At 36.9% G+C, this 27,630-nt stretch overlaps 1 protein-coding gene across 3 annotated transcripts in view; it reads left to right on the top strand.

Moving 5' to 3' along the window:
- Positions 1-20,929, top strand: part of fxr1 (fragile X mental retardation, autosomal homolog 1) — a 102,495-nt gene extending 81,566 nt beyond the window's left edge. For 2 of the 3 annotated variants that reach the window (XM_039759461.1, XM_039759440.1), the window contains 5 exons: positions 2,408-2,620; positions 14,603-14,803; positions 15,130-15,210; positions 19,351-19,433; positions 19,894-20,929. In XM_039759461.1, the coding sequence (XP_039615395.1) occupies positions 2,408-2,620; positions 14,603-14,803; positions 15,130-15,210; positions 19,351-19,433; positions 19,894-20,070 (755 nt within the window). In that variant the 3' untranslated portion in view covers positions 20,071-20,929. The remainder of the gene's footprint in view (positions 1-2,407; positions 2,621-14,602; positions 14,804-15,129; positions 15,211-19,350; positions 19,434-19,893) is intronic. The other variant, XM_039759451.1, reaches the window with a different exon arrangement.
- The last annotated feature ends 6,701 nt before the right edge of the window (positions 20,930-27,630 follow it).

Here is a 27,630-nt window from a genome sequence, read left to right as displayed (position 1 = left end):
TCTGATCATCAAACACATTTAACCATTAGTCAAATATAACACAAGTAAACACAAAATGCAGTATTTAAATGATGGTTTTTATTTAGGGAGAAAAAAAAATCCAAACCTACATGGCCCTGTGTTTACTGTTGGTATGATGTTCTTTTTCTGAAATGCTGTGTTCCTTTTACGCTAGATGTAACGGGACATGTGCCTTCCAAAAAGTTCAACTTTTGTCTCATCAGTCCACAAGGTATTTTCCCAAAAGTCTTTGCAATCATTGAGATGTTTCTTAGCAAAATTGAGACGAGCCCTAATGTTCTTTTTGCTTAACAGTGGTTTGTATCTTGGAAATCTGCCATGCAGGCCGTTTTTGCCCAGTCTCTTTCTTATGGTGGAGTCGTGAACACTGACCTTAATTGAGGCAAGTGAGGCCTACAGTTCTTTAGACGTTGTCCTGGGGTCTTTTGTGACCTCTCGGGTGAGTCGTCTCTGCGCTCTTGGGGTAATTTTGGTCGGCCGGCCACTCCTGGGAAGGTTCACCACTGTTCCATGTTTTTGCCATTTGTGGATAATGGCTCTCACTGTGGTTCGCTGGAGTCCCAAAGCTTTAGAAATGGCTTTATAACCATTACCAGACTGATAGATCTCAATTACTTCTGTTCTCATTTGTTCCTGAATTTCTTTGGATCTTGGCATGATGTCTAGCTTTTGAGGTGCTTTTGGTCTACTTCTCTGTGTCAGGCAGCTCCTATTTAAGTGAGTTTTTGATTGAAACATGTGTGGCAGTAATCAGGCCTGGGGGTGGCTACGGAAATTGAACTCGGGTGTGATACATAACAGTTAAGTTATTTTTTAACAAGGGGGCAATTACTTTTTCACACAGGGCCATGTAGGTTTGGATTTTTTTTCTCCCTAAATAATAAAACCATCATTTAAAAACTGCATTTTGTGTTTACTTGTGTTATATTTGACTAATGGTTAAATGTGTTTGATGATCAGAAACATTTTGTGTAACAAACATGCAAAAGAATAAGAAATCAGGAAGGGGGCAAATAGTTTTTCACACCACTGTATGTAACCTATCATTCTGTTACCCTTCTTATTGGTTTCTGAACACTGTTGGGAAGTCGATAGTTTAGAGTCCACTATGACTCCTAAATCCTTCACATAAGGTGTACTTTCAATTCTCAGGCCTCCCATTGTATATTGAAACTAACATTTTTGCTTCCTACATTTAATATTTTACATGTACTGAAATTAATTTTCATCTGCAACAAATCTACCCAAGCCTGTATACTGTCCCTAGTCCATTTGTAATGGTTCAATGGATTCCTGATTATCTTCCAGTCCACCTATCTTGGTATCATCTTAAAACTTAATCAGCTTAATGCTTCTATTCCTTTTCAAAACATTCATATGTATTAAAAGTAGCAGCAGCATTACCACTGACCACTGTGGAATACCACTTTAAATGTCAGACAATTGTGATAGGTTTCCTCACATCATATCGCTCTGCTTCCTCTGTGTGAGCCAAACAGACAGTTATCATCTTTTGCTAACATAAAAGTTACATCTGATGGGCAGTTGGTGACCAGTAAATAGCTTTCAAGATAGTCATGTTGCTTGTATGTGTGTTTCTCTTGCATGCGCACCTTGCTGTATTTAGTGAGGCTGGATTTAGTACAATACCTTGTCCATAACTTTTATAGACTCTTCGGTACACACAAGCCCAAACTTTTGCTGATAGGTACATAGTAGATCATGCTTGGCAGTAGTTGAGGTATGGCATTTGTTTACTGACCAAGTGCAGCAAAACAGTGCAATACTGTCCTCACCATTAACAGTATAATTCAGCTGCAGTTGATGTGGTCTTGCCAGGTGGTAGACTGAGATGATGCTTTCCAAGAGGTCCAGTGCAGCATCAATGAAACTTGTGTGAATGTGAAACGTCAGTGAAGAGGGAGCTGGAGATGCAAAATTTTATTTTTCATGCTATAGAAAAGGGGGCAGTGCCACATTGACATAGATCATACTGACAGCGATCCTTAAATTGATAGAATTTGGCCATCATAAAATGAAATAACACTGCTGGATGAACAGCTCTGTTACAGAGAAATTATCTTAATCTGTATAAAAACTATTATAAAGCCATTGGAGAAAACCTAAACACAAACTCCAAACTGAAAATACTGTAGTGCTCAAGCATACTGCGAATAATCTGTTATGAGTAACTAAATTTCATCCTTTGAATTTGAACAGCTCATTATGTGTGTTTTCTTTGTCCGGCCTACAATAATATTATGAAATCCAGTTAAAGATGATGCAGATATGTTTGTTAATGCTCTGTTTTCTGATGATGCATTAGTCTTTATTCCTTGCCTGAATTTTCTTTTTATTTTTGTGTTTTAATTTTTATTTGTAATAGGGACAAACTCTGAGCAGTCAAATGCCTCTGAAACAGAATCTGATCGAAAAGATGAACTAAGTGATTGGTCACTTGCTGGGGAGGACCATGATCGGGTACCACGGCAACATCGTGATAGCAGGAGACGTCCAGGACCTGGAAGAGGGCGTGGAGGGTCTGGATCCAGGGGCAGTGGATTAACACGAGGGAGTGGCACTTCCTCCATCACTGCTGGTACTGTTAATGTTAATTTTACATTAAAGCTGTGTGTTTAATCAGGTTAATTGTAATTACCAGTTCAGTGGTAGATCCTGAACTGCATTGATAGGTAAAACAATGAATGTTTTTAATGTTGACGAAGAGAGTACTAGCAGTGTTACTAGATAGGTTGAAAACTAAGTAATTGAAGTAGATTACAGCTTTAATGATTGCAGTGCAAGGCAATTTTTATGTCTACGTTATATGACAATCATCTACTAACACCCATGTGTGCTAGATGATTTGTTCAAGTGCTTCCCATTGGCCACTTTACCATTCCCTGGCAGCATGGACTAATTAAACTGAGGGTACCCTGATGCCTGTCCACTTGTACTTTTTTATTTCTCCATATTTTCTACTCTGTCCCTGTATTTAGTTATTATTTCACTTGGTAAGTACATGGTTGTTCACCTAATGTGTATATCTCTACCTTTGTAAATGTTGCTGATTGCATAATCCGACAATTTCTTTGTCAATTAATTTATGTCAGCATGTGCTTGTCAAAAAAATTAACAATATGTTTTCATTATGAAAGTCACTGGTAAATATTAGTTCAGTATAACAGAAATCATTAGTCTCTTTTTTTTTCTCAAATGAGCATTGGCATATTGCTGGAACAAACAAATTGTGAGTAATCAAAATAAGAATCTTGTGCTGTGAGACTTTAGCTGTTGTTCAAAGAAATGAATCTATATAAAGTTGAAGATTTAATCCATTATTTGTGAATTTGTGTAAAACAGCCTTAGTTGTGGTGGTTTTGGGGAGCTACATGATTACTGATAAGATTGTTAAAGCTTAGCTTGTATATTAATTTTTGAATTAGGCACTGAATTGACTGTGCCTGCAGTGATTACTTAACGCTAGAGACAGCATTCAGTTCTCTAATATTTTGGGTCACATGATTTGACTATATTTGTCACATTTTAGTCGTTATACTAATAAATAGAAGCTTCTAGGAGTCAGATGTTTTTCAGTGACTGATTTCATGTTAGTTGAACTGGCCAATTCTGATACCAATTGTTCTTTATTCTTTTAAAAATTGTTTTACACTAAGCTTCTTTATAACCAGCGGCATAGTAGCCTAATGTTTAAGCAAATTTTATTTGTAAAGCATATGTAAAAATAATATTGTGTTAGCTAAAGTACTTTACCTATTAGATGTAAAAGACCAGGAAAAGGACAGCAAAGTTACAAACCATATGATTGTTAACATAAACACATTAACACTAGAATTACCAGAGCCTACGAAAAAACTTGTAGATCCGTCCCACCTTAAATCAATTCTTAAATTCGTTCACACCTCTCCGCCGGCGTCTTTTGTCATCTAAATGTGCTGATAAAGACAAGCTGCAAGCAGCCAGCTATTCCATCCCCCCACCGACTTAGAACGTGCACGAACTTCTCCCAGCTCCTGCCTTGATTGATTATCTGGGTGTGACGTGGAGTCTTAGAGTGGAAATAATAGATTGTTATTTGGAACACACGCATTTCATGTGTGTTCCGTTTCTACAGTAATCTGTGTAAACACATTGTTAAAACAGAAACTTTTTCATATTTAAAGTCAGTGTTGGAATACGGTATATAAAGTCATTACCAAATATATAATGTATGCATCGGAATATATAACGTCATTCCTGAATATATAAATTTAAAGTCAGATTATATTGATATTGATTACATTAATACAATGTAATGAACTAAGTTAACAAAAACATCTTCAGAAAAATATAAAAAAAAACAAAAAAAAAAAAACAGTTCAGTTAATTCATTCAAAATGATATATGTGCCCGGCATTTTGAACACTATATTTATTCTTTTTGTATGGGCGCATTTTTGGACGAACCTCACAAGCCCGAACGACTCTGAGTGGCTTCTGTTGAAGTTTACCTTTCACTAGTACAAGTGAAGTGACAAGCATGGAAATTTTATATATTTGGGAATATTTTTATATATTCCAACGCTGACTTTACATATTCAAAAATGAGTTTATATATTCCGACGCTGACTCTTAAGTAACAGCTCAAGTACAGACGCAAACCAAGTGTAATCAAGAGTCCCTGGTTCGATCCCCACTCACTCCTATATTTGCCATTTTCAGTAGTAAGCTACTCTTTTTGTTAATATTATACAGTACACACATACACTTGGTTTGTGTCTGTACTTGCGTTGTTACTTAGTCAGATCTTTTTTTCCTTTCAGTACATGTGTCTTCCCTGTTTGTTTATATATCTAATGACTTCTCTGCCTGTGTGTCTCTCTATTACGCAGTGCTCTGTCTGTCAATGTGATATTGATCTTAAAAATAACCGTTATAAGGACACTTGTTCATGTTAATTGCAGTCTCAATTGTTAAAAAATGAAAATATAATGATCTCATTAACTGACAGTGCATTCCAATTTATAAATTTTATGTTCGTTTGAGGTTAAAAAGAAAAATAAAAATAACACTTTCTCCCCAACGGGGAATCGAACTCGGGTCTTTGAGGATGGCAAGCCTACTGCCCTCTGAGTCAGCAAATCGTACCGTTGTTGTATCGTTCTTGAATCTTTTGTGAAAGTGTTTATTTGATGTTTGGATTTCATGCTTCACACATTCTATAGTTATGCCTACATTTTGTAACATCTATTACTAAAATATGAAAAAGTTTCTGTTTTAACAATGTGTTTACACAGATTACTGTAGAAACAGAATACACATGAAATGCGTGTGTTCCAAATAACAATCTATTATTTCCACTCTAAAACTCACTTCACAGTCGGCGGAGGGATGGAATAGCCGGTTGCTTACAGCTTGTCTTTATCGGCACATTTACATAACAAAGGATGTTGGCTTAGAGGTGTGATGAGATTTAACGTGGACCGGATCTACGAGTTTTTTCGTAAGTTCTGGTAATTCTAGTGTTAAGGAAAAAAAGAAAAAGTATAAAAAACATGCACAAAAATTAACCTTCATACATATGGCATAAAAGAAAATGAAATGCTTGTGATAATCATAAGGCAGAATTCTAATATGCTTAAGAAATTTACATCTAAAATAGACAAATTTGACTTGAGCTAACAAGCCTTTTATTTAATAGGAAGTGCAGGCAAATTCTTTTTTGTTCTTTTTCTAATTCAAGTTCTGAGCTACTGTGCTAAACACAAGCTCACTGTCAACATTCAGATTGGTAGTGTCCATTTTAATTAAAGGACACAAATAAAAATGTCTGAGCTCATTAAAACAGCATCTTTTTAAATTTCTAATGAAGACATACTTCTCTGTCAGTACGTGTTCAGCTGGACAGCACATACAGTAGTGGCCAAAAGTTTTGGCAGTGACACAAATGTTGTGTTTTGCAAACTTTTCTGCTTCCTAATTTTCATCTTATTTATTTATTTATTTATTTTTTTTACATGTTTCTATGGTATACTGAAGAACAATTATAAACATTACATTAGTTTCAAAGGCTTTTTATTGTCAAATACATCAAATTTATGTAAAAAGTCAGTAACTTCTGCAATTCACTCTGCCATGCTGGATGGATATCAGCGTCTGGGCCAAATCCTGACTGATAGTGATGCATTCTTGGTTTTTTAGTGCTTGGAGTTGATCACAATTTGTAGACTTCTGCTTGTCCACCCGCTTTTTGAGAATTCAGCACAGGTTGTCAATGGGATTAAGAGTTTTCTGGCCATGGGTCCAAACTTTCAATGTTATGATCTCCTAAGACACTTCATTATCACTTTTTCCTTGTGGCATGGTGCTCCATCATGCTGGAAAATAAACAGATCATCACCTTATTGCACTTGTATTGTTGGAAGAAGTTGCTCTTGTAGAACGTTTTGATACCATTCTTTATTTATGGCAGTGTTCTTGGGTAGAATTGTGAGTGGACCCTCTTCCTTAGGTGAGAAGCAACCCTACACATGGATTTTCTCAGGATATTTCACTGCTGTCACAACACATGACTCATGGTAGCATCCACCTTTTCCTTCTCCAGACAATCAAATTTCCAGATATCCCAAACAGTCAAAAGGATGATTCATTCGAAAAAATAACTTTGTACCAGTCTTCTTCTGTCCAGTCCTTGTACTTCCTGCAGAATTTCAGTCTGTCCTTGATCTTTTTGTTGGAAAGAAGTGGCTTCTTTTCTGCCTTTCTTGACACAAGGTGGCTGTTCAAAAGTCTTTGCCTGACTGTGCTTGCAGATGCACTCACACCAATCTGCTGCCAATGTTGAGCAAATTCTGCATGGGTGACAATATGATTCTGTAGCTGACTTCTCCGGAGGAGACAGTCCTGGCGCTTGCTGTATGCTTTTAGCTGATCATTTTGTGCCAGTGCCAAAATAAATGAAAGTTTTGTTTGTGATAAAGTTCACTTTTTATGCTAATAAAGCTCTTTGCAATGAATTAATATGCATTTATACACTCTGCCCAATAATATAAAAACAATGTGTATTGCCACCACAAAATCTGAAGTTGCAAATTTTGCAAAACACTGCAATTTCTCTCTAGGCACAGGATGTCTCTCTGTCCATCCGTCCGTCCATCCACATACTTGGGGGTTAATGCACCCCTGGATGCCAAATACTTTTTAGCTGCAGTTTTTAAATAAAGAAAATGTGAAATTGTAATGGAACACATTTTTTTTTAATGCAAAGAGCATCACAATTACTGCAACACTGATCATTTTGCACACTGCAAATGAACTGTAAAAACTATATAAAAAAAAAAAAAGTACTGCAACAATCAAATGCAACTGACGCTTTGAAAATTAAGTAAATCACTGAGCCAACTGTGCTTGAACTGTCAGCATGCAAGCACACAGAGGTAAACGCTCATGATTGCAGTCTAGTGCAGCGACTGAATCCCAGAGACAGTGGTGCTGTAGTTCTGCCGGGGCCTGCAGTGGTCGTGAGCTAGCTGCTCAACGAATATACGGCGCTGACTGATCAGCTCCGGTGTGCTGGCAAATTGCTCTGTGAAGCAAATATAGCCAGTTGCAGGGTTCGATGAATGTACGTCGCCGAATATACTCGCCCTCTGTGTGCTGGCAAATTACACTGAGACATGACTATAGCCGGTTGCAGCATTCAATGAATATACATCACCGAATATACTCGGCTCCGGCCTGCTGGCAAATTGCACTGAGAAACAACTTTAGCCAGTTGTGGAGTTCAATGAATGTGCGTCGCCGAATGTATGTCGCCACATATACTCGGCTTCGGCATGCTTCCAAGTTGCACTGGAAACTGACTCTAACCGGTTGCGGCGTTCAACAAATGTGCTGTTCCGAATATACTTGGCTTCGGCGTGCTGGCAGTAATTAGCTTGTTACATATTTTAGTCTGTTATTTTTTTATTTTGGCATAATATAGTACATGATGTGATAAACTACAGCACTTTTCCTTCAGAGTGTGATGTTTAAAACATCTTTCTCTGTCTGCAAAACCATTCTTGTGTAGTCCTGCTACCTCTACTCCCTCTGAGCGTCTCTTCTCAGCAGCTGGGAACATTGTCGCAAAGAAGAGAGGCAGCCTCACACCAGAGCATGTTGAAATGTGCACATTCCTGCACTGCAATCAGGAATATATGAACTGAATCTTTTATAAACTGTACATTATTGTACATTATTTTATTTTAATTGAAGCTTTATTTAAACTTTTGGACTTTTAACTCTTTTAGGGCAAATGTTTTTTTTTGTTTCTTATCTCCCAGGGCTGAATATTTTTCCAAAAACTAACATTTTTTAAAAAAGAACACAAAGCAATTGTTTAACATATCTAATCAACAAAAAATATTTACTTTTGACAAATTTTACTGTCTTGCATGTTGTATAAGCCTGCATATTGTATGATTTCACAAACATATCACATAAATTTTACACAGCAAAGTCCTGCAAAGTCTGATCTCGCTCAAAGCAGCCAATTTGAGTCATTGCCACATTGCACTGCTTACAATACGTGTTTGCTTTGGTGGCTACTTTTCAGTTGTCTGTTGCTGCACTTTCTCACATATATTGTTAGTGTGTACTGTAGAGAGACAAGTCACCCTTTTGCCATTGTGCCATTCCACTGCCACCAAGTTTTCTGCCTGCATGAAAACCGTATTGTCTCCTCTTTTCATCTTCTGAAACTTTATGAACGGCATTATAGCCTGGCTCTCCCCATGGGATTTGCTTCTGTTTATTACAGAAGTGAATAAAACTTTGCAGCAGCACGTACCTATCACCATGCTGCATAACCTGTCCAAAGCCACCAGGGGACAAAGCACGTTTGGACCAATGCTCCCTGAAGTTATATCACCAGTTCTGTTCCATCTCTATTTGTAATACCACAGCACGCTTCATCTCGTCTTTTGTTGTGGGTTTACACTTTGAAAAACGAGAATGCGATGCAAACGCAGCCTGCGATTCAAAAAATTTCTCTGCCTACCTGTTTATCTCGTCTGACGGTAGCTGAAAAGCAGCATCAGGAGAGAGCAGCAGCAGCTGGTGATCTGTCGTGTCCAACAGCAAGTCATGCCGTCTTGTGAAGTCCAGCAGCCAGATCGGCTCTCAACGGATCAATGTCTGTGTATTTATCCCACGCGAACCTTGCCATAGATGCATTGGCTGCACGAAGCGCTCAACTGGCAGCAGATCTGCTGGCGCGGCATCGGCTGGTGCCGGCTTCTCACTCACTTGCTCGATCTCCTGATCACTGTCAATAAAATCCGATTCTGAAAAATCAGAGTCCGACTCCCGCGATAATGCGCAAAACTTTGTCTGCCGAGTGTTTTCTTTTCTGCACTCACTTTGCTCCCTTGTCACATGTCGATGCCATCTTGCCATTGTTTACATTTCGCAACTCACGCACACGCTAGGATTAGTTGCAGAGTCAACGAGTCTAGCATTCCTCCAAGCACAGAGGGAATGCCTGTGACGTGACAGTGAGATTTGTCGCCATTAACAGCTGATTATCGCCCTCTATCCCTGGATGTCGACTTTAGTCGACATGCGCCCTCAACCCAAACCCCCAACCGTCGACAAAAGTCAAAATCCGCCCTAAAAGAGTTAAGACGCACCAGTGGCAATTTTTGGTTAAGTTAAATGCACTTTGTTTGTTTAAAGACTATGTGCACTTTAGTTTGTATTGTTTAATGTATTTCTTTTTTATTGTGATGGTCACACTAATATAAAACATCTGATTATTTTCAAATGTATGTGTTTCACTGGTTGTTATTTTAATTTGATTATTAGTAATTTTAATCGTGTTAATGCAGAGACATCAGGGTAACATTCAGAGGTGGACAGACGTGAGCAGATGAGTTAAGACATGCACTGGAGCCCAGAACAGGATGTGCAACCAGAGTTCACAGGCATCAAAATAGTCAGACATGACTAATCGGGGAAAAAAAACAAAAATGAACAATTAGTCGACTACCAAAATAATCATTAGTTGCAGCCGTAAGTACTGTGAAGCTTAGAAAAGCAGATCAGTTTTTGATGTCAACCAAATTACAGATCACTTACGCAAAATGTCGTGTGTAGAATTCACACTAAAACATGGCGTACAGAAAAAAGTCAGAATGTGCACACACACAAAAAACTTCAGATGCAGAAAACCAACTTCCACACACTTCCGCTACATACATTTTATCCAGACCGGGATTTGTCGCTTGTGCACGTGCCTGCCACCCCTCCCAGACTCCTCCCAAAATTACACCTGAATATGCAAATCAATGTAAATATTCCCTTGTTCAGCATTCTGTGAAAAGACAATGGCAAAAGCACGGGGAAAAATGAATATCAGCGAATGCCGCATTGAGGCAAGGAAAAATGTACTGTTTGTTTGTTTAAGAAGTTGTATAAATAGCAAAAGGAATATGATCAAAGGTTCAAGTTCAGAATGTCACACAGTTCCCGAAATAAAAAAGAAGTGGTCAGATATCAAAGTCGCCGTGAAAAGGCAAGTCATAGCCCACCAGCTGAGCGTCATATGGAAGCTTATTAGGGTACAGAGAAAAGAAAAAAAATAGGGACACAGTGGGGGAAAAAAAGCTTGAAATGTGAGCTTTAATCTCGAAGTTTCCATCTTAATCACGTAGTTTATTTTGTCATTTAAAGCAGAATGTCATAAAATTAATCTTAAAATCTTTTAATAGTTCCTTAAATCCCATCATAACTAAAGTAGCATGTTAAATGCTTTGTATTCTGTGTTTTCTTCTAGGTGCTCTATGTGTGTGAATTACTACTTGCTTCTTAAACAGGCTTTCTCTTACACCAACAGGACACAGAATATATTACGTTCATGATATTACATCTACCTGAACAATTGAAATACTAAGATATATACTTGATATCATTTTCATGATGAAATGAATTAAAGCATGTATTAAACATGGGGCCTCTGTGATGCAATGGTAGCGATGAGCTGGCGCTCCGTCCACAGATTTTTCCTGCCTCCCACAAGATGCTTGCTGCGCCATGATCGACCCTGGATGAAATAATTTATTGCAGCATTACTGTCTCTTTCAAACATACTATCCCCCAGTTCCAGTCCTCCTTTTTCTTTCTCCAAGTAACCAAGCCACACAATCACCATTTTAATAAATGTCAAGCCATCTGTAAGCTTGAAACTTTTAAGGAACATTGAAATATCTTCATAGTACATGTTCAATTATTCCATCCATTTATTTATCCAGGGTCACGCCAGTCCTAGCAAGCAGAACAATCCCTGAACGGAGCGCCAGTTCATCGCTACCGCTGTCCACCGTGTCTACATGTTTAATAACAGTGTATACATTATTTCAATGAAGTTAAAAATGTATCTGTTTAATGTAACATATATACCTTACTACATTTCATCTGAAAAATTATATCAAGAGTTCCAAGAAGATAGCGTCTGGAAATCTAAATCAACTTAGAAGCCAGTCGTCATCATCTGTAAATACACGCTCTTTTCTATTGAATTCAATTCAGTTCCTTTATTGTTATTGTATGGTACAATGAGATTCAGTATGCAAATCTTGAACAAAATTGTTGTTCTACCATTTAATAGGAAAATAATAATAATACAATAAAAAAATGAAAAATATACAATATGAAAGCATAAGTTGCTCAGGTTGTGCAATATTACAACTGTAATGCAAGTTTACAGTGAGGTAATTGTACAAACTGTTCTACCACGAGCACTTGATGGACTGATTGAGTGTGTTTATATATCTTGGGATGAAACTGTTTCTGAATTGCGAGGTTCATGCAGGAAAGGCTCTGAAGCTTTTGCCGAATGGAAGAAGTTCAAATAGACTGTGCGCATGGCTGAGGCAGCGTGTGCAAGATTCTGTACCCTAAGAATTCTCTCTGCTCTTGACACAGTCTGCAGTAGAGCTTTTCAAACAGCTGCTGTAGAGCTGTGATTCCACTCTCAGATATGTTGGTTTAAAATACTTAGTGGTACACTGAGAGTAACAATGCTAACGCAGTTGTAGTATTTGGAATAGTTTGGCTGTTTCTTGCACCATTATATGGTTAGAGGCTGATTATAATCAGATGCCTTAAACTAAAAATCAATATGCGGTTAATGTCAGTGTGTTTGATAAAGCCCCATCAGAAATGTGAATCTAAAAATTAAAGGAAAGCTACCCAGGAACAGTAGCACCGCTTTGACGCTGGATGCTGCCAGTTTGCAAAACCGAGCCAAAAACTTGTGTATGCTATGGTTTGAGCTGGCATGAAAATGTGCATGGGTTTAGGCCAAGTTTAGTTTTTATACATCGCGATGTGAGCATGGAAACGGGTGTACGCACCATTTTTGTGCATACTCCATTTATATATGAGGCCCCTGGAGTGGAAATCAACTGATTTAGATTGGCGGCTGATCCTTGGAGCATCAGTGCAGACTAATTCTTGTTGTGGCATCAGAAAACCAATAAATTACACAAATGTACTTTTTATACCAATTATTAAAGTACAGTGGAACCTTGGTATACGTCCTTAATTTGTTTCAAACCTTTGACTTATACCAAACAGGACGTATACCAAACAAATTTTTCCCATAAGAAATAATGGGAAAATGATTAATCCGTTCCCATGAAAAAAAAAATCCTATTGATATTGGCATATTATACATTGATGGGGTTGTATAAAATAATTTAAACACTGCTTAATACTAAAATACATAAATACAAAAGCAATTAGATGAAATAAATGAAATTTTTACCTCACTTTACTTTTTAATAACATCTTTGTTTTTCACAATCGTAGATACAGTCGTTCTCGGCAAACGGTATGCAACAGCCATGTCCCAGATACGCATGCCACCTTCATACTTTTCAACAATCAATTAAAATTTACATGAAAAAAACACAAAATCACATTGTGACGATGCAGGTTTGCTGTATGCTCCCATCTGCTGCCGGGGAGCCCTTGAACCCTACACCGTCGGTAATGTGCCTCACTGCTAACCTCATCGGTAAAGCAAGGGGATGGTGAAAAAGTGCAAAGTGCTTTTATTAAAACAATTAACAAAACAAGGTGTTCAAATTAAAGTGCAGTCTCCAAAGTTCCAAAAAATAATCCATAAAATCAGAAGTGAAACGTGGAGGTTAAAAACAATAGAAAAAAATCTTCTTAAAAACAACGAAGTTAAAATACAGCAGGAAGCATTCTTTAATTCTCTCACGCTTCTGTTTATCAAGATAAGCAGCCCCAGGAACAATCATGAATGCGGATGGTCCCTCACAAGTGCACTTTGGTGAGAAACGCCCACATTGCGAATCGCCCTGACAACCTTCAGCCACATAACCACCACGCCCCCTCACCAAGCTGCAAGCGCGGTTATTATTTATTTTAAAGCTGGACTTTGACAGGAGCTGTGGACCCGCTATATCACACACGTGAAAGTTCAAAGAGAGTTATAGCGCGGGTTGTTCACTAAATGCTAGCAACTGGCGCACTAACGCTCGTGGGCAGTCGTGGCTTTGTCTCGAGAGAGGTAGACAAGGTTAGCACGCGAGTCGTATTCCAAACAAAGGTCGTATACCAAGCAAAATTTTTCGTGTCCAAACAGGACGTATACCAAGTTGGACTTATTCCAAAGCAGACGTATACCAAGGTACCACTGTATACTGTTTCAACAGCCTCATTTACTGCTTGTCTTTGTGGTTATGTACTTCACTTTCTGTTTTCTAGATTAAATTTTCAGAGTAGTCTGCCTTGTGCTTAAGAGCATTATGACCTCAGCCACACTCAGCCAGTGTAAATGTTTTGATAAACTAAAAAATGTATTTTGGAATGAACCAATCGAATAGTTATTTTTGTCAGTTTTTAGACTATTCAGAGGCATAGATAAGCCATTTTGAAAATGGTTGGGTGGGTGGTTGGATGAAAAATGTGTGGCCATGTCCATTACATTCAGAGAATAAATGCAGAGCCTGTATTCATTTATTTATCAGGGCAGTGTATGGTGCTGCAATTAAAAGGGACTAATTTTGCTCTCCTTTGTAACTTCTATGGTGCAAGTAAAGTAGTGCTGTTGAAACAAACTTAAATCATGCATTTTATTTCAGAATGAATTCCATAATGAAGTAAATAGTGAAGTAAATAACAGTATGCCGATCACAAAAACTCTTTTCACTTTGAAAAGCAATGCCATTTTAACTTTTAAGTTAAACCATGTGAAATTTTTAATTAGTAGGCATGATAGCTGCAATCATGCCCTGGAATTCAAGCACTATCTAATCAAAGCCACAAACCTGGAATGAATTATGAATTCTATTCTGTCCTGTGTCTTGTGTATGCATTATTCAGTATGTTGGAGATAAATAACCGTGCATATTCTTTAGTCAGTTTTGTGAGAGTTGCTAGCAGCTTTTTTTTTTTTTTCCCCTTAAGAGTTATTCTTTATTTTGCATCATATCATGTTTGGCTAGAATTGAGAAATCTATGAAAACATTTTTTGCTTAGGGAATTATTTTATTACTTTATCATTTCAGTTTTTAAAGATCCAGACAGCAATCCTTACAGTGTATTGGATAACACAGAGACTGATCAGACTGCAGATACGGATGCCAGTGATTCTCACCAGAATGCCGGCCGGCGACGCAGATCACGTCGCCGCCGAACTGATGAAGATGCAAGTCTCATTGATGGAATGACAGAGTCAGATAGCGCTTCAGTTAATGAGAATGGCATAGGTAAGTAAACAATTGAAAAATAAATACTATGGCTGTAATTATATTATGCATATTTTAGTTTACTGTAATTTTTCTGTTTATAATCTAGCTTTGTTCATGGAATAAACTCTTAAAAGTTAATTTTTATTTACTTATTTATTATAAGTTATATAATCATTGTTTAGTTGATAATGAGGACCTATAGGAGCAGTGCAGAATGAATTTGAAAGTTTTGCACTTCCTGAAAACGTGGGATGTTAAAATGAACAGTAAAACCTATAAAAAAGAAATCAGTCTTATAAAATATATAACCAAAGTAGAGGTTTGCATGAATTTCCTTTTTTTAGATTATTTGGAAGAAAAATCCCAGCGGCGTAATCGTAGCCGTAGGCGACGTATGCGCAGTCAGGCAGAAGACAGGCAGCCAGGTAACTAAGGAAGAAGACACACAGCACCTTAAAATAGAGAGTGTCCATTGATGTTTTAGTACAACTTTTCCAATACTGAAAAAACTAACCATGTGTGCATTTGGTTTTTGCAAACTAAAAATTTAACAGTTTAATTAACCCTACTCAAGATTTCAGCACAGTTCGGTTTATTTCAGGCACTGGTTTTACTATCAGTTTCATAATCACTAAAATGTGTTTTTAACTTTCATACTAAATGTCTCTTATAAAAGAATATTTTTAATTTCAGCTGTCATATATTCACCTCCCTTTTAATAAAGATTAAAGTAACATTTTTTTTAATTCGTACATTTATAAAAATGTAAGTGTTAGGCTTAATTATGTATTATAAAACATGAAACTAACTGGTTAAGATTTTGGTGAAAGAATCGAAAGTAGCATTAAAAACTAAAAAACTCTTTTTGGGCCAAATGGCCAAATGAAAGAGAGTTCATCTTTTTCTACGGTCATCCTTTCAGTGATACCTGGAAATATTGCTATAGAAGTGTTAAAAAAAATTACAGTAGGCTTTACAAGAGGGCTAAGTAACACTGTATATGTACTTGTGGGGAGTCTGAAATATACTTTAGCATACACAAATAACAGTGGCCTACTAGTGAGTCAATTGAAAAATTTTAATTCCTTTTTCCATATTGTCTACAAAGAGTAATTTTCCTTCTAAGTGGTCTAGAGAAAAAGGTGAGGTATTATGGGAAATTCAAATATTGTAGATTTGCTGGTGTTTCCTGCATTTTGCAAGGATTAAGCAAAAAAGGTCACAAAATTTAAATATTTTTGTGTATTTGCTTTTTTGGTGAAAAACTTAATCTTCAGTTTAGCATTTCCTACTGCTTAGAAAATATATTTCATTAATAATAAAAATACCTTTTTCAAAAAACTATACATTTCACTGTAAGCAGCATTATCATGAAGTTAAACACGGTGATAGTTTATTTTGCCTATTATTTTTAAATTGTTCACGTTTATCCACAACTTATACATTGTAATACAGGACTGGTGAAAGAGAAGATCACTAATCTTGACTGGTTTTCTCTTTAAAGAAAACTGAAACAAAAATGATTGCTAATTACAAAATGTAATTTTCTTAACCAAAACAAAAATAAAAACAGACCTGTCTAATAGATGGAAGAAAACAAAATCAGGAAAATAAACAATCGTCTTTGGTAACTTATACCAGAAGGACTGAAAGCAAGAATTATGTGGTGTTGACTGGTGAAGTCTGTCCCGTTAGATAACCAGCAGCATGCTGCAGAGGATCTATTGTGTTGTGTGAAGAGGACTCATGCCCCATGTTAGCTTATTTTTTGTTATTTGAAGCTTCTTTGTTATGTTATAAATGACCTGGCAAATTGTGGGATATTGGTTTATTTCAATAGGTAAAGCCTGATTTTGTGAAATTGTTAGCAATTATTTAAAATTTTGCAAAGTTGCAGATTTGCCAACCAAATAGCAGACGGGTTAAGGAGATCATGGTTACAAGTAAAACAACTGCGCTGCAGTAATGCTAAAGGACATAAGTACCATCTCACAGTTCTACTAGCATAAAAATATACATAAAGAGAGGGGTACCAAGCCTGCAATGATGGGGGGAGGAATTGGAGAAACTGGCAAAAAGGTCAGATGGGTCCAATACGTCTTTGACATAATTTTTTGAAGTGTCACTGTTTCAGTCACAGCGGTCACAAAAGTGTGCCTAACCTTGAAGCGGTGTCTGCACACTCACACACAGACTTAAATAAATAACCACCACCAAAGAGGAATTCCAAGCAATTACAGGTAGGACAATTGCATTTAAACTACTGTAGCATTTCTGAGCAATAAGAAATAAGAGACTGACTGGTGGGACAAGTTGCCCAACTTTATCCCTTCTTCGAACCCTCACCTTTTAAAGAGAATATTCTGAACACTCCCCTCTTTGAATGTTGCCTATACCTAATATGCTTTTACCGCAGTTTTGATTCAGGGGTTGTTAATGTAATAAAGCAACTGTATTACTTTTATATATTTTTATTTATTTGGCACATGACTTTTACAACCTCGCATGTATAGTAAATACTCAATACAAATATCAATGTGTTGTCTTATCCATTCATATAATAATATGAGATGTCATGCACTTAATTACAGATGTGGGCAAATTTACCTTTCACAGAATGAGTATTGTGAGTCTATACTCTGATTCTAGATTTGTACATGAAAGTAATTGACCTTAGGTATCATTTTGGCTTGTAATTACAGCACAATACAGGGTTAACCGTGAATAGAATAACATTTGTTATCTCAGCGTCATGAGTCTTGGATTTTTTTTGGAATCATTAATACTGCAAAAACGGAATACAGTGTCTAATTGAAAGGCACATAAAGTTTCAAGTAAAGTAATACTGTAAGGATACATTTTGTTTTATAAAACAGCAAAGTTTACATGATTTCATATATTAACTCTTTTAGGTATTCATTCTTTCAGTGATATTCCACCACACCATCTCCATGTTCATAACAGCTTCAGCTACTATATTGTGTGAGCCAACTGAAATCCAGTGTTCTAGAATCATCTAATCCGCTGGTGTGAAATCTTGCTATTACAAGCCATAATTCATTCCAAGATCCAGAATTATGATCTCCCTCATTCTGGAACAAGGCACCAGCTCAGTTACTGACCTTTATTTTATCCCTGAACTCTTAAAATGTTTTCAGAATTAAATTTAGGGTGGGGTATTTTCCTACAAAGCTATAAGGATAACAAATGTTTAAATGATGGCAAATAATCTTAGTTGTGGCATACAAACAGACATCTTAAAATTTTCAAAATAGTGAAGAGAGAAACTATATTATTAATTTCAGCTGCTTCTGCCAAAGCATATTGACAGCTTTGCTTTTGAAAGATGGGGCGAAGATGAAACCACACCATGTAATCAGTATTTGTTAATGATGAGCAGAGCATAGAAAACAAGCCATTAAAATGATTGTGTTAGTATTTGCAGTAGTAAATAATGAAGAAAAGCTAATGCAAAGTATAAATATTTGACAGCATAGTTTAACTGCAAAATACAAAGGTTGATACCACTAAAATTTGGTTTTACTTCCTTAAATTATAGTAGTAGAACTGAAATATTTATGTATAAAATGAAATGTTGAACACATATTAATATAATGTAATACTGCTTTCCGTTTAACACATGTGGGTAAAGTTAAACTGGTGGTGATTTTTTTTTTTAATTTGAAACTGAATTGTAACAATATCAGAAGTGAGGTTTGTGAAAGAAATTGAATATAACAACGTAAGAGCAGGTAATTCTTAAATGTGGTCCTGCTGCAGTTCTTTGGTTGCAGATTTTTGGTCCAGCCTTTTTCTACTTACTTTTTTTTCCAATTATACCAGTTATTTGTTTTTAATAGATGAGTTTATTTAAATAATACTTAAGCTTACTGCTACTGAATCTGTAGAGTCAGAAATGCCAACATATGTGATTGTTAATGAAAGTCTCCCCCACCCCCAGTTATTTCACTAGGTTTAAATTCATTTACTTTTTAAGGGTTTTCCCTGCTATGCTTAAATCCAACACAGAATATCCAATTGTGGGAGCACAATTTTTTTTGGTACTGAGTTTAAGACAGCAAAATTCTTTTTGTTTTTTATAAATTAAATCTTGGGCTTTTTTTTCTACATTTCTGACTCTATATCAAGATCAGAAGTAAGACAACTTAAATATAAGGAGTTCAGTTAAAATCAGGAATTTTCCTCTAATTAGGAAAGTTACTGGAGCAAAAACCAACAGCTGTCAAGAGCCTCCAGGACCACGCTTAAGAAGCAGTGCTCAGCTAGGAGACTTAGGCATTCACTTCCTTTTCAGCATCTTGATTATGTGTGAGTCGTTTTATAGCTTGGATGCAAGAGGTGGGTCCATTTACTTGAGACTTTTCTTAAGATACTTTTCTCACGCATGCTTGTGCATGTAGCATTCTTAGAAGTTAACTAATTTATTTTAAAGCTGTAATTTTATGCATACTGTTTGATAACACTTAATTTACTGAGTAATGTTAAAAAATCAGCATTTATGTGAGTAGTCAATACAGTCTTAAATTCTTTTTTTTATGTTTTAGTGACGGTAGCTGATTACATATCACGTGCTGAATCACAGAGTAGACAGCGAAACACGGTGAAGGAAAATTTAACAAAAAAGTTGGTAAGACTTTTAAACAAATCTAAACAGTAAATAGAGCAACTGAAAAAATGTCAACATTTGAATAAACCCTTTGGAGTATTTCTGATATTTCTGCATTGTCTGAGCTATTTTAAATCTTTTACTTTAGATGTTCCATTCTCTGAGTACAGCATTAATAGTTTCTGGTGGCATAAATGCTATTCAAACCTGAATGATAAGAGTAGATTTTCTTTGAATTATTTAGCGCATGCCACTAATGCTAGTTTATTGTGGTTAATTTTATTTTCATCTGCTCATTAAAATGTTTTTATTTAAGTAGCACCTGAGTCCAAAGCAATTTACAAAGTACAGTTTATATAACTTCACCTTGTGGTTTTTGTAAGGGAAACAGTAAATCAGTGTTTGGGACCAGCACCAGAAACCTTGTTTTTTTAACGTCATGGATTTGTTTTTTAGTTTTCAATTTGTATTTCCGAATTAGGCACAAGGTGATTTAATTGAAGAACATAGTTCCTCAGGAGCACCCATAAATGGCCCTGGCAACAATTCTGGTGATGAAAATGAAGAGCTTCAGCACACATCCTCAGAAGGAGGCCACAAAGTGGATTTGCAGGATGATGGAAGTACATCACAACCTGTTCTGAATGGAATTTCCTAAACTCCTATTTTTTAAATACATTTCACTCTTCACAATAGTGCTTGTACAAGCTTGCCAAAGATAGAAATATGAACTGCCAGATTTTATACTGCACTTTTTAGTTCCTTCATTGTGGAACAAAATAAGGGGATACATTTTTAATAACATATTACATCTAGTATGTTTATAAAAACATTATCAGATGTTGTGCCTTTGGAATGTTAAGTGAAGGTTAAAGAAATGCTGGATATAGGTTTTTTTGTTTGTTTGTCTATTTTTTGTATTTTGAATAATTTAAAGTTGGGAATGATCCCCTGATACTCTAATGTGGTATGAGAAGCATTAATGGCTTTTATTAAATTGTAATATGCAACCACTTCTTCATATGAGGAAATTTATGAAATGCAGTCTTGGAAAAAAAATATATATTTGCACTGAACTGTAACTTTCCCTTTAGAATGTTTAGTCTAGATACAGGTCTATTTTACAGAAACTTTATTGTCATTTTTTAAATGCTGTATGTAAGGAAAAATTGCAGAAAAACTGGAAACTCTGTAGTAGATTAACATTGGCAGTGACTGTTTTGATAAGATACTTTGGGGTTATTTATTTAAATATGTACAGTATTTAAAAATAAAACGTAGCTTTTCAAATGTTCAAACACTATGTTTCAAGACAGATTCAATCAAACTACTGACAAAATCAATTTCCAGGTATGTGTATTGTTTTGTTTTTTTTAACCTTTTTTTTTCTTTTGTGTAAACTACATTTAAATTCTTTTACTTTTAAGATTTATTTTCATTTGGTTGTTTGATGTGCAATATGTTTTGTATGCAGGTAGTTCTAAAATAAATTTTGATCTTCCAATTTTTGATGTAAATTGTATGTCTCTTTCAGTTTCCTTTTAAATAGATTTGGTTAAATCAGTATCACCGATTTAACTTCCAACTTTTTCAATTGCAGAATTGGGTGCTTACCTCTGGTGCATCGATTGTTTAGTAGGAACCAGTTGTGGGTGGGCCTCCTGTCCATCATAAGGTGTACTCATATACACACTGGCACTGATTTGTACAGAAGCGATTTAAAGTCAAAATTAATTTAAGTACTAGGAGAAAGCCCATGTGAATACATTGAGAATATTTGAAATCTGCAGAAGAGTGGTGGAGGTGTACAAGTGTTGAATACCCAAATTAACTCCCATCTACTTTCCTTTGTTTACAGATGGATCCCTTTAAACATGACCTAATTCATTAGGCACAGCATGGACTATATTAGCTTAAACAACAAGGTGATGGTGTGATATTTTCATGTTAGCACTGATAAATGACAGTTCATTGTGAAGGGGACTATCCCTTTGCATTACAGTGAAAATATATTAATATTGCAGGAGTACAGCAGAGTGGAATTGGAGTCATTACTGGGGCAAGTGAGTATGGGATGAAGTCACTGCAGTCCAAATGTCTTCTAGAGTGTTTGTTCCTTGGAGGAAACTTGGTATGCTTCCCATGCCTCAGGTCATCAGAATAGCCGCTTTCAACCATGCATTCTCAGAATGTTGATAATTTTTCAGATAAATTTCTAATATCACGAATGTATATCCAAATATCACATTTTCCAGATGCTTATTCTTGATACTGAGTTAAGCCCTATTAAAAACCTACAGCTTTATGGGGCAAAGAAAATTTATAGTGGTCTAGGTTTCATTTTTTTTGTTTACGTATTAATATACCTGAAGTACACATATTGATGCATTACAGCATGATTTTGGACAAAACTTACTTTCACACAGTCCTATTAAAAATGAATTCTAACACAACTACAATACTTGTGTTTAGTTTAATAATTGTATGTGCAATATGCAGTGCACAGTATATATAAGCCTTTGCATAAATTATACTTTGGGATTTTAGGCTAGGCCTATTTACATATTGACTATACCGTTCTATTAGTCATTCTAATGGTTCATATGTGTTCAGATATTTGTCATAAAATATTAACGATTAAGATAACAAATATTCAAGAAACAAAAATGGGCATGATAGAAAAAAAACCTAAGTGGTGACCACTCTCCCTCTGGACAAAGCTTACTGAAGGAAAACTGAATACCATGTATTGTTCTGAGGACTTGAGAGTAAAACAATAGCAATTAGAGAAATTATTAACTATTTCTAGAAGCTCATGTAAGCTGCTGTGTTTTTATACTGTTGTAGGTGTTCCATATTCAGGAAAGGTTTGGTTGATATTGATAAAGCAGTATGCTGAACATGGTGGATGCACATGATAATATTCCACCTTTCGCCAAGAGCAGAAAACCAAGACACATCATCCATTCCGCAGTTGCTAAGTTACAAACGCAGCACCCTGAGGCACTTGTGCTAATCGCTGGAGACTTTAACCATGTAACGCTGTCTTTGCTTGGGTCACATAGTGCAGCTGGATGAAAATTGGACTGGACTGCCAATACTGATGCTCTATGTAAGAAAGGTCAGAGCAGACTATACTTTCTGAGAAGGTTGGCATCCTTCAACATCTGCAGTAAGATGCTGCAGATGTTCTACCAGACGGTTGTGGCGAGTGCCCTCTTCTACGCGGTGGTGTGCTGGGGTGGCAGCATAAAGATGAAAGACGCCTCACGCCTGGACAAACTTGTTAAGAAGGCAGGCTGTATTGTAGGAGTAAAGTTGGACAGTTTAACATCTGTGGCAGAGCGACGGGCACTAAGCAAACTCCTGTCAATCATGAAGAATCCACTGCATCCACTGAACAGTGTCATCTCCAGGCAGAGGAGTAGCTTCAGTGACAGACTTTTGTCACCGTCTTGCTCCACTGACAGACTGAGGAGATCGTTTCTCCCCCACACTATGCAACTCTTCAATTCCACCCGGGGGAGTAAATGCTAACATTACTCAAAAGTTATTGTCTGCTTTTTTATTTTTATTTTTTTCATTTTTATTACTATTTAATTTAATATTGTTTTTTGTATCAGTATACTGAGAAACTGTCATCATCTCCTTGTTCTACCCCTAAGGCATGAGCGAGTCTAATGTTTTTCATCTACCAGGGACATGCAAGTCAAGTATTTTCATTACACAAGTGGTGTAATTTCTGATATTACAGATTCTGTCTCATTGGAGGTTTTCAGAAGTCACTTTTTCTTGGATATATTGGGAGCCGCAACCTTTTATCTGCAGCATTAGCTAAAAAAGTAGAATCAGCATTAGCAGATATAAAACAAAGGCATACAATAAAATTGCAAAGATAGAAGCTCAAAAAGTTACCAACAAAAGCAAGAATATATTTTTGGGTAAATGGTGTGATCAGTCTGTGCGTTTACATGCACTTTAACAGCTCTGTTATTCACAGGAATGTGGCTTCTAAAATACTATGTAAACTCTTATTCTGGTTAGAGAAACCAAGATGTTGGTCAGTGAGAAATAAGGTTAACACACAGATTTCACTGCAGGTAATCCCATTATTTAGTCACTTAAACTTTTAACTGGGTTACAGTTAAGAATTTTGTAATCTGTGCATGTTTGCTGGTCTCTGCCTACTTAGCTTCTCACATGCTTCAGGCAATTAATGGGTAGAAAACAGTAGAAGTGTCAACGAAAAGAAATTTCCTGAGGCAAAGGCTTAGATGATAACCTCATTCCTTCTGGTTGAAATATGTCTCAGTACTTCCAATATTGCTAAATTTACATACAGTGCATCACTTTTTCCACATTTTGCTATGTTACAGCCTTATTCCAAAATGGATTAAATTCTTTTTTTTCCTCAGAATTCTACACACAACACCCCATAATGACTCGTGAAAAATGTTTACTTGAGGTTTTTGCAAATTTATTAAAAAATAAAAAAAATGAGAAAGCACATGCACATAAGTATTCACAGCCTTTGCCATGAAGCTCAAAATTAAGCTCAGGTGCATCCTGTTTCCCCTGATCATCCTTGAGATGTTTCTGCAGCTTAATTGGAGTCCACCTGTGGTAAATTCAGCTGATTGGACATGATTTGGAAAGGCACACACTTGTCTATATAAGGTCTCACAGTTGACAGTTCATGTCAGAGCACAAACCAAGCATGAAGTCAAAGGAACTGTCTGTAGACCTCCGAGACAGGATTGTCTTGAGGCACAAATCTGGGGTAGGTTACAGAAAAATTTCTGCTGCTTTGAATGCCCCAATGAGCACAGTGGCCTCCATCATCTGTAAGTGGAAGAAGTTTGAGCTCTAGGACTCTTCCTAGAGCTGGCCGGCCATCAAAACTGAGCGATCAGGGGAGAAGGTCCTTAGAGAGGTGACCAAGAACCCGATGGTCACTCTGTCAGAGCTCCAGAGGTCCTCTGTGGAGAGAGGAGAACCTTCCAGAAGGACAACCATCTCTGCAGCAATCCACCAATCAGGCCTGTAAGGTAGAGTGGCCAGACGGAAGCCACTCCTTAGTAAAAGGCACATGGCAGCCCACCTGGAGTTTGCCAAAAGGCACCTGAAGGACTCTCAGACCATGAGAAACAAAATTCTCTGGTCTGATGAGACAAAAATTGAACTCTTTGGTGTGAAAGCCAGGCATCACGTTTGGAGGAAACCAGGCCAATACCATCCCTACAGTGAAGCATGGTGGTGGCAGCATCTTGCTGTGGGGATGTTTTTCAGCGGCAGGAACTGGGCGACTAGTCAGGATAAAGGATAAGATGACTGCAGCAATGTACAGAGACATCCTGGATGAAAACCTGGTCCAGAGCGCTCTTGACCTCAGACTGGGGTGACGGTTCATTTTTCAGCAGGACAACGACCCTAAGCATACAGCCAAGATATCAAAGGAGTGGCTTCAGGACATCTCTGTGAATGTCCTTGAGTGGCCCAGCCAGAGCCCAGACTTGAATCCGATTGAAATCTCTGGAGAGATCTTAAAATGGCTGTGCACTGACACTTCCCATCCAACCTGATGGGGCTTGAGAGGTGCTGCAAAGAGGAATGGGCGAAACTGGCCAAGGATAGGTGTGCCAAGCTTGTGGCATCATATTCAAAAAGACTTGAGGCTGTAATTGCTGCCAAAGGTGCATCAACAAAGTATTGAGCAAAGGCTGTGAATACTTATGTACATGTAATTTCTCAGTGTTTTTATATTTAATAGATTTGCAAAAAACTCAAGTAAACTTTTTTCACATCATTATGGGGTTTTGTGTGTAGAATTCTGAGGAAAAAAAAGAATTGAATTCATTTTGGAATAAGGCTAACATAACAAAATTTGGAAAAAGTGATGCGCTGTGAATACTTTCCGGATGATTTTTTTCTTCACTTTCTACTGACAGTGGATCATTTTGCGAATTCCTTTAGATTAATTGCACAGGTAAATATTGTTTTTTTAAGAAACCAGGTTTCTGCCTTAACCATATCCTGGTTTTGTGTGTGCATGTAAGCACATTGTGTATTTTTGTTATTTTTACTAGAGATTAGTTGTGTTTTTTGGTGTTTTTATTATTATTATTATTATTATTATTATTATTATATATAAATATGATTTGGAGAATTGGTTTATGTTAAAAAGTAGTCCAGTTGAACTGCTTAGTCACAATATCACCCAGAAAAATCGGGCGCTTTAAACCAACAAGTACATATACAATAACTCTCAATATCATACATAACATGTACAATGTTATCTAAACTCACTTAAACCAATTATGAGTTTGTGGGTGATTAAAAAATAGCTTTTACCAATAATATACTCATTTTCAGTAAAATGCTAGTATTTTGTATCAATACAGTATACCATGCTTGTAAAATCCTGTCAAATTTCAGCTCAAATTGGCTTAAAAGTTTGGTTATGCTGCCTCTCATCCCTAGAGAACTTCATTCCTATGACCACCCAATCATTTTTTTCTGCTTCTCTAGTTGGATCTCTCAGAAATATTTGCTATGTAAATCGGGGTCTTTATATTACTCTGTTTGGGCAAGTGGGCATGTATTCCTGGCAGCACTGTAGCATTTAAAACTTACAAATTGGGCTATCTACCTCAAGAAACAGGTTTTCAGGAATTTGTCATGATGGTAAATTAAATCTAATTTAAGTCTGCATAAATATGACTTTTGCATATTTAGAGAAAAAGACATGGGGGGATAATTACATGCAAGTTTATTCTTTTTTGTTAAGATCTCCCACACGTTTCAGTGACTTTACATAAATTCAGTAGATGAGCTCATTTTCTTACAGATTCACATTGTACATCTCATTTTTCCTCATTTATTCAATAAGGTTTTCATGGCATGTGCAGGCAGAAAATAACTGAAACCGCAACTGTACAAGAAAATGTTTAAGACATCAATGATATTGTCATGGAAGTGCAGTATATTCAGAGAGTATTCAGACTCCTTCATTTAATGCATGTTTTGTTATGTTGCAGCCTTTTTCTAAAATGATTTTTGTTTTCTTTTATCCTTAATACCCCAGAATGGCATAGTGAAAGCACGAATTTAGAATATTTACAAATGTATTTAAAAAAATAAATAAACTGAAATCACATTAACACAAGCATCAAGACCCTTTACTCTGTACTTGGTTGAAGCAGCTTTGGCAGTGAGTACAGCCTGGAGTTGCCTTTTCTCCTCTGCAGATCCTCTCACGCTCTGTCAGGTGGGCTGGAGATCATTGGTGGACAGCTACTGTATGTTCAGGTCTCTCCAGAGATGTTCCATTGGGTATGATCCTGAGCTCCAGTTGGGCCACATGCACACATTCACAGAGCTGACTCTCGGACGCTTCTCTGATGTCTTTGCTTCGTGTTTTGGGTGACAGCACACACACACACACACACACACACACAGAGTAGGTGCTGACCTGCCAACTACTATGTGGCGTTACAGGAAGCCAATTAAAAAGATACATGACATTTGCCCACCTGTAATAAATACGCAAGCAACATTTTTTCAGTTATTTTTTGACTATTTATTTTGGCTTTAAAAAGTGTTGGAACAAAAGATTTGGTCTCGTCCGTTGCGAGAGATGGACATATGAAGCGGCACTCTGCTAACAGCGGTGTTTTTTTATATTATCTTCTTATTATCCTGACATATCCTGTATTTATCCAATCTGAGGGGCACTACTACAGTACATGCAAGCATATATAAACATGGTCAACAAGAAAGGGGTTCAGAAAAAAAAGAAAGCTAAAACTACATCCAAGCTCAGATCGGCAAGCCCAAAGTTCAAGGTCAAGATAGGGCCTTTTAGAGACTGACTTGGATCAGATGGATGAAAGTCCAGACTCCTCGGGACCACAGTCCGCTACATCGTCTCCGGCTGAGAGCGAAATGGGGAGCGAATGTACGAGTGCGAGTGACGCAGGTCACGATAGCTGACCGACTGGAGAAGATCATCTGAAACTGGAAAAGGACAGTCCGCGCTCTCAACTACTTCAAGTGATCCGGGAACACCGGCTGCAATAGAGTCTACAGCCTCACCTACGGTGCACAAAAGCAGAAATGATCTTTCTGAATTGAAGGTGATGATCACTGAGCTCCAGCAAGACCTAAAGAAAGATATAAAGAAAAACGAGAAGGCAAGGGAAAAAGCAAATCAGGAGCT

Source organism: Polypterus senegalus, chromosome 1 (genome assembly GCF_016835505.1).
Source record: "Polypterus senegalus isolate Bchr_013 chromosome 1, ASM1683550v1, whole genome shotgun sequence".
Classification (NCBI taxonomy): domain Eukaryota; kingdom Metazoa; phylum Chordata; class Cladistia; order Polypteriformes; family Polypteridae; genus Polypterus; species Polypterus senegalus.
Note: the sequence above shows the minus strand (reverse complement) of the source record. Positions and strands in the feature narration are given on the sequence as shown.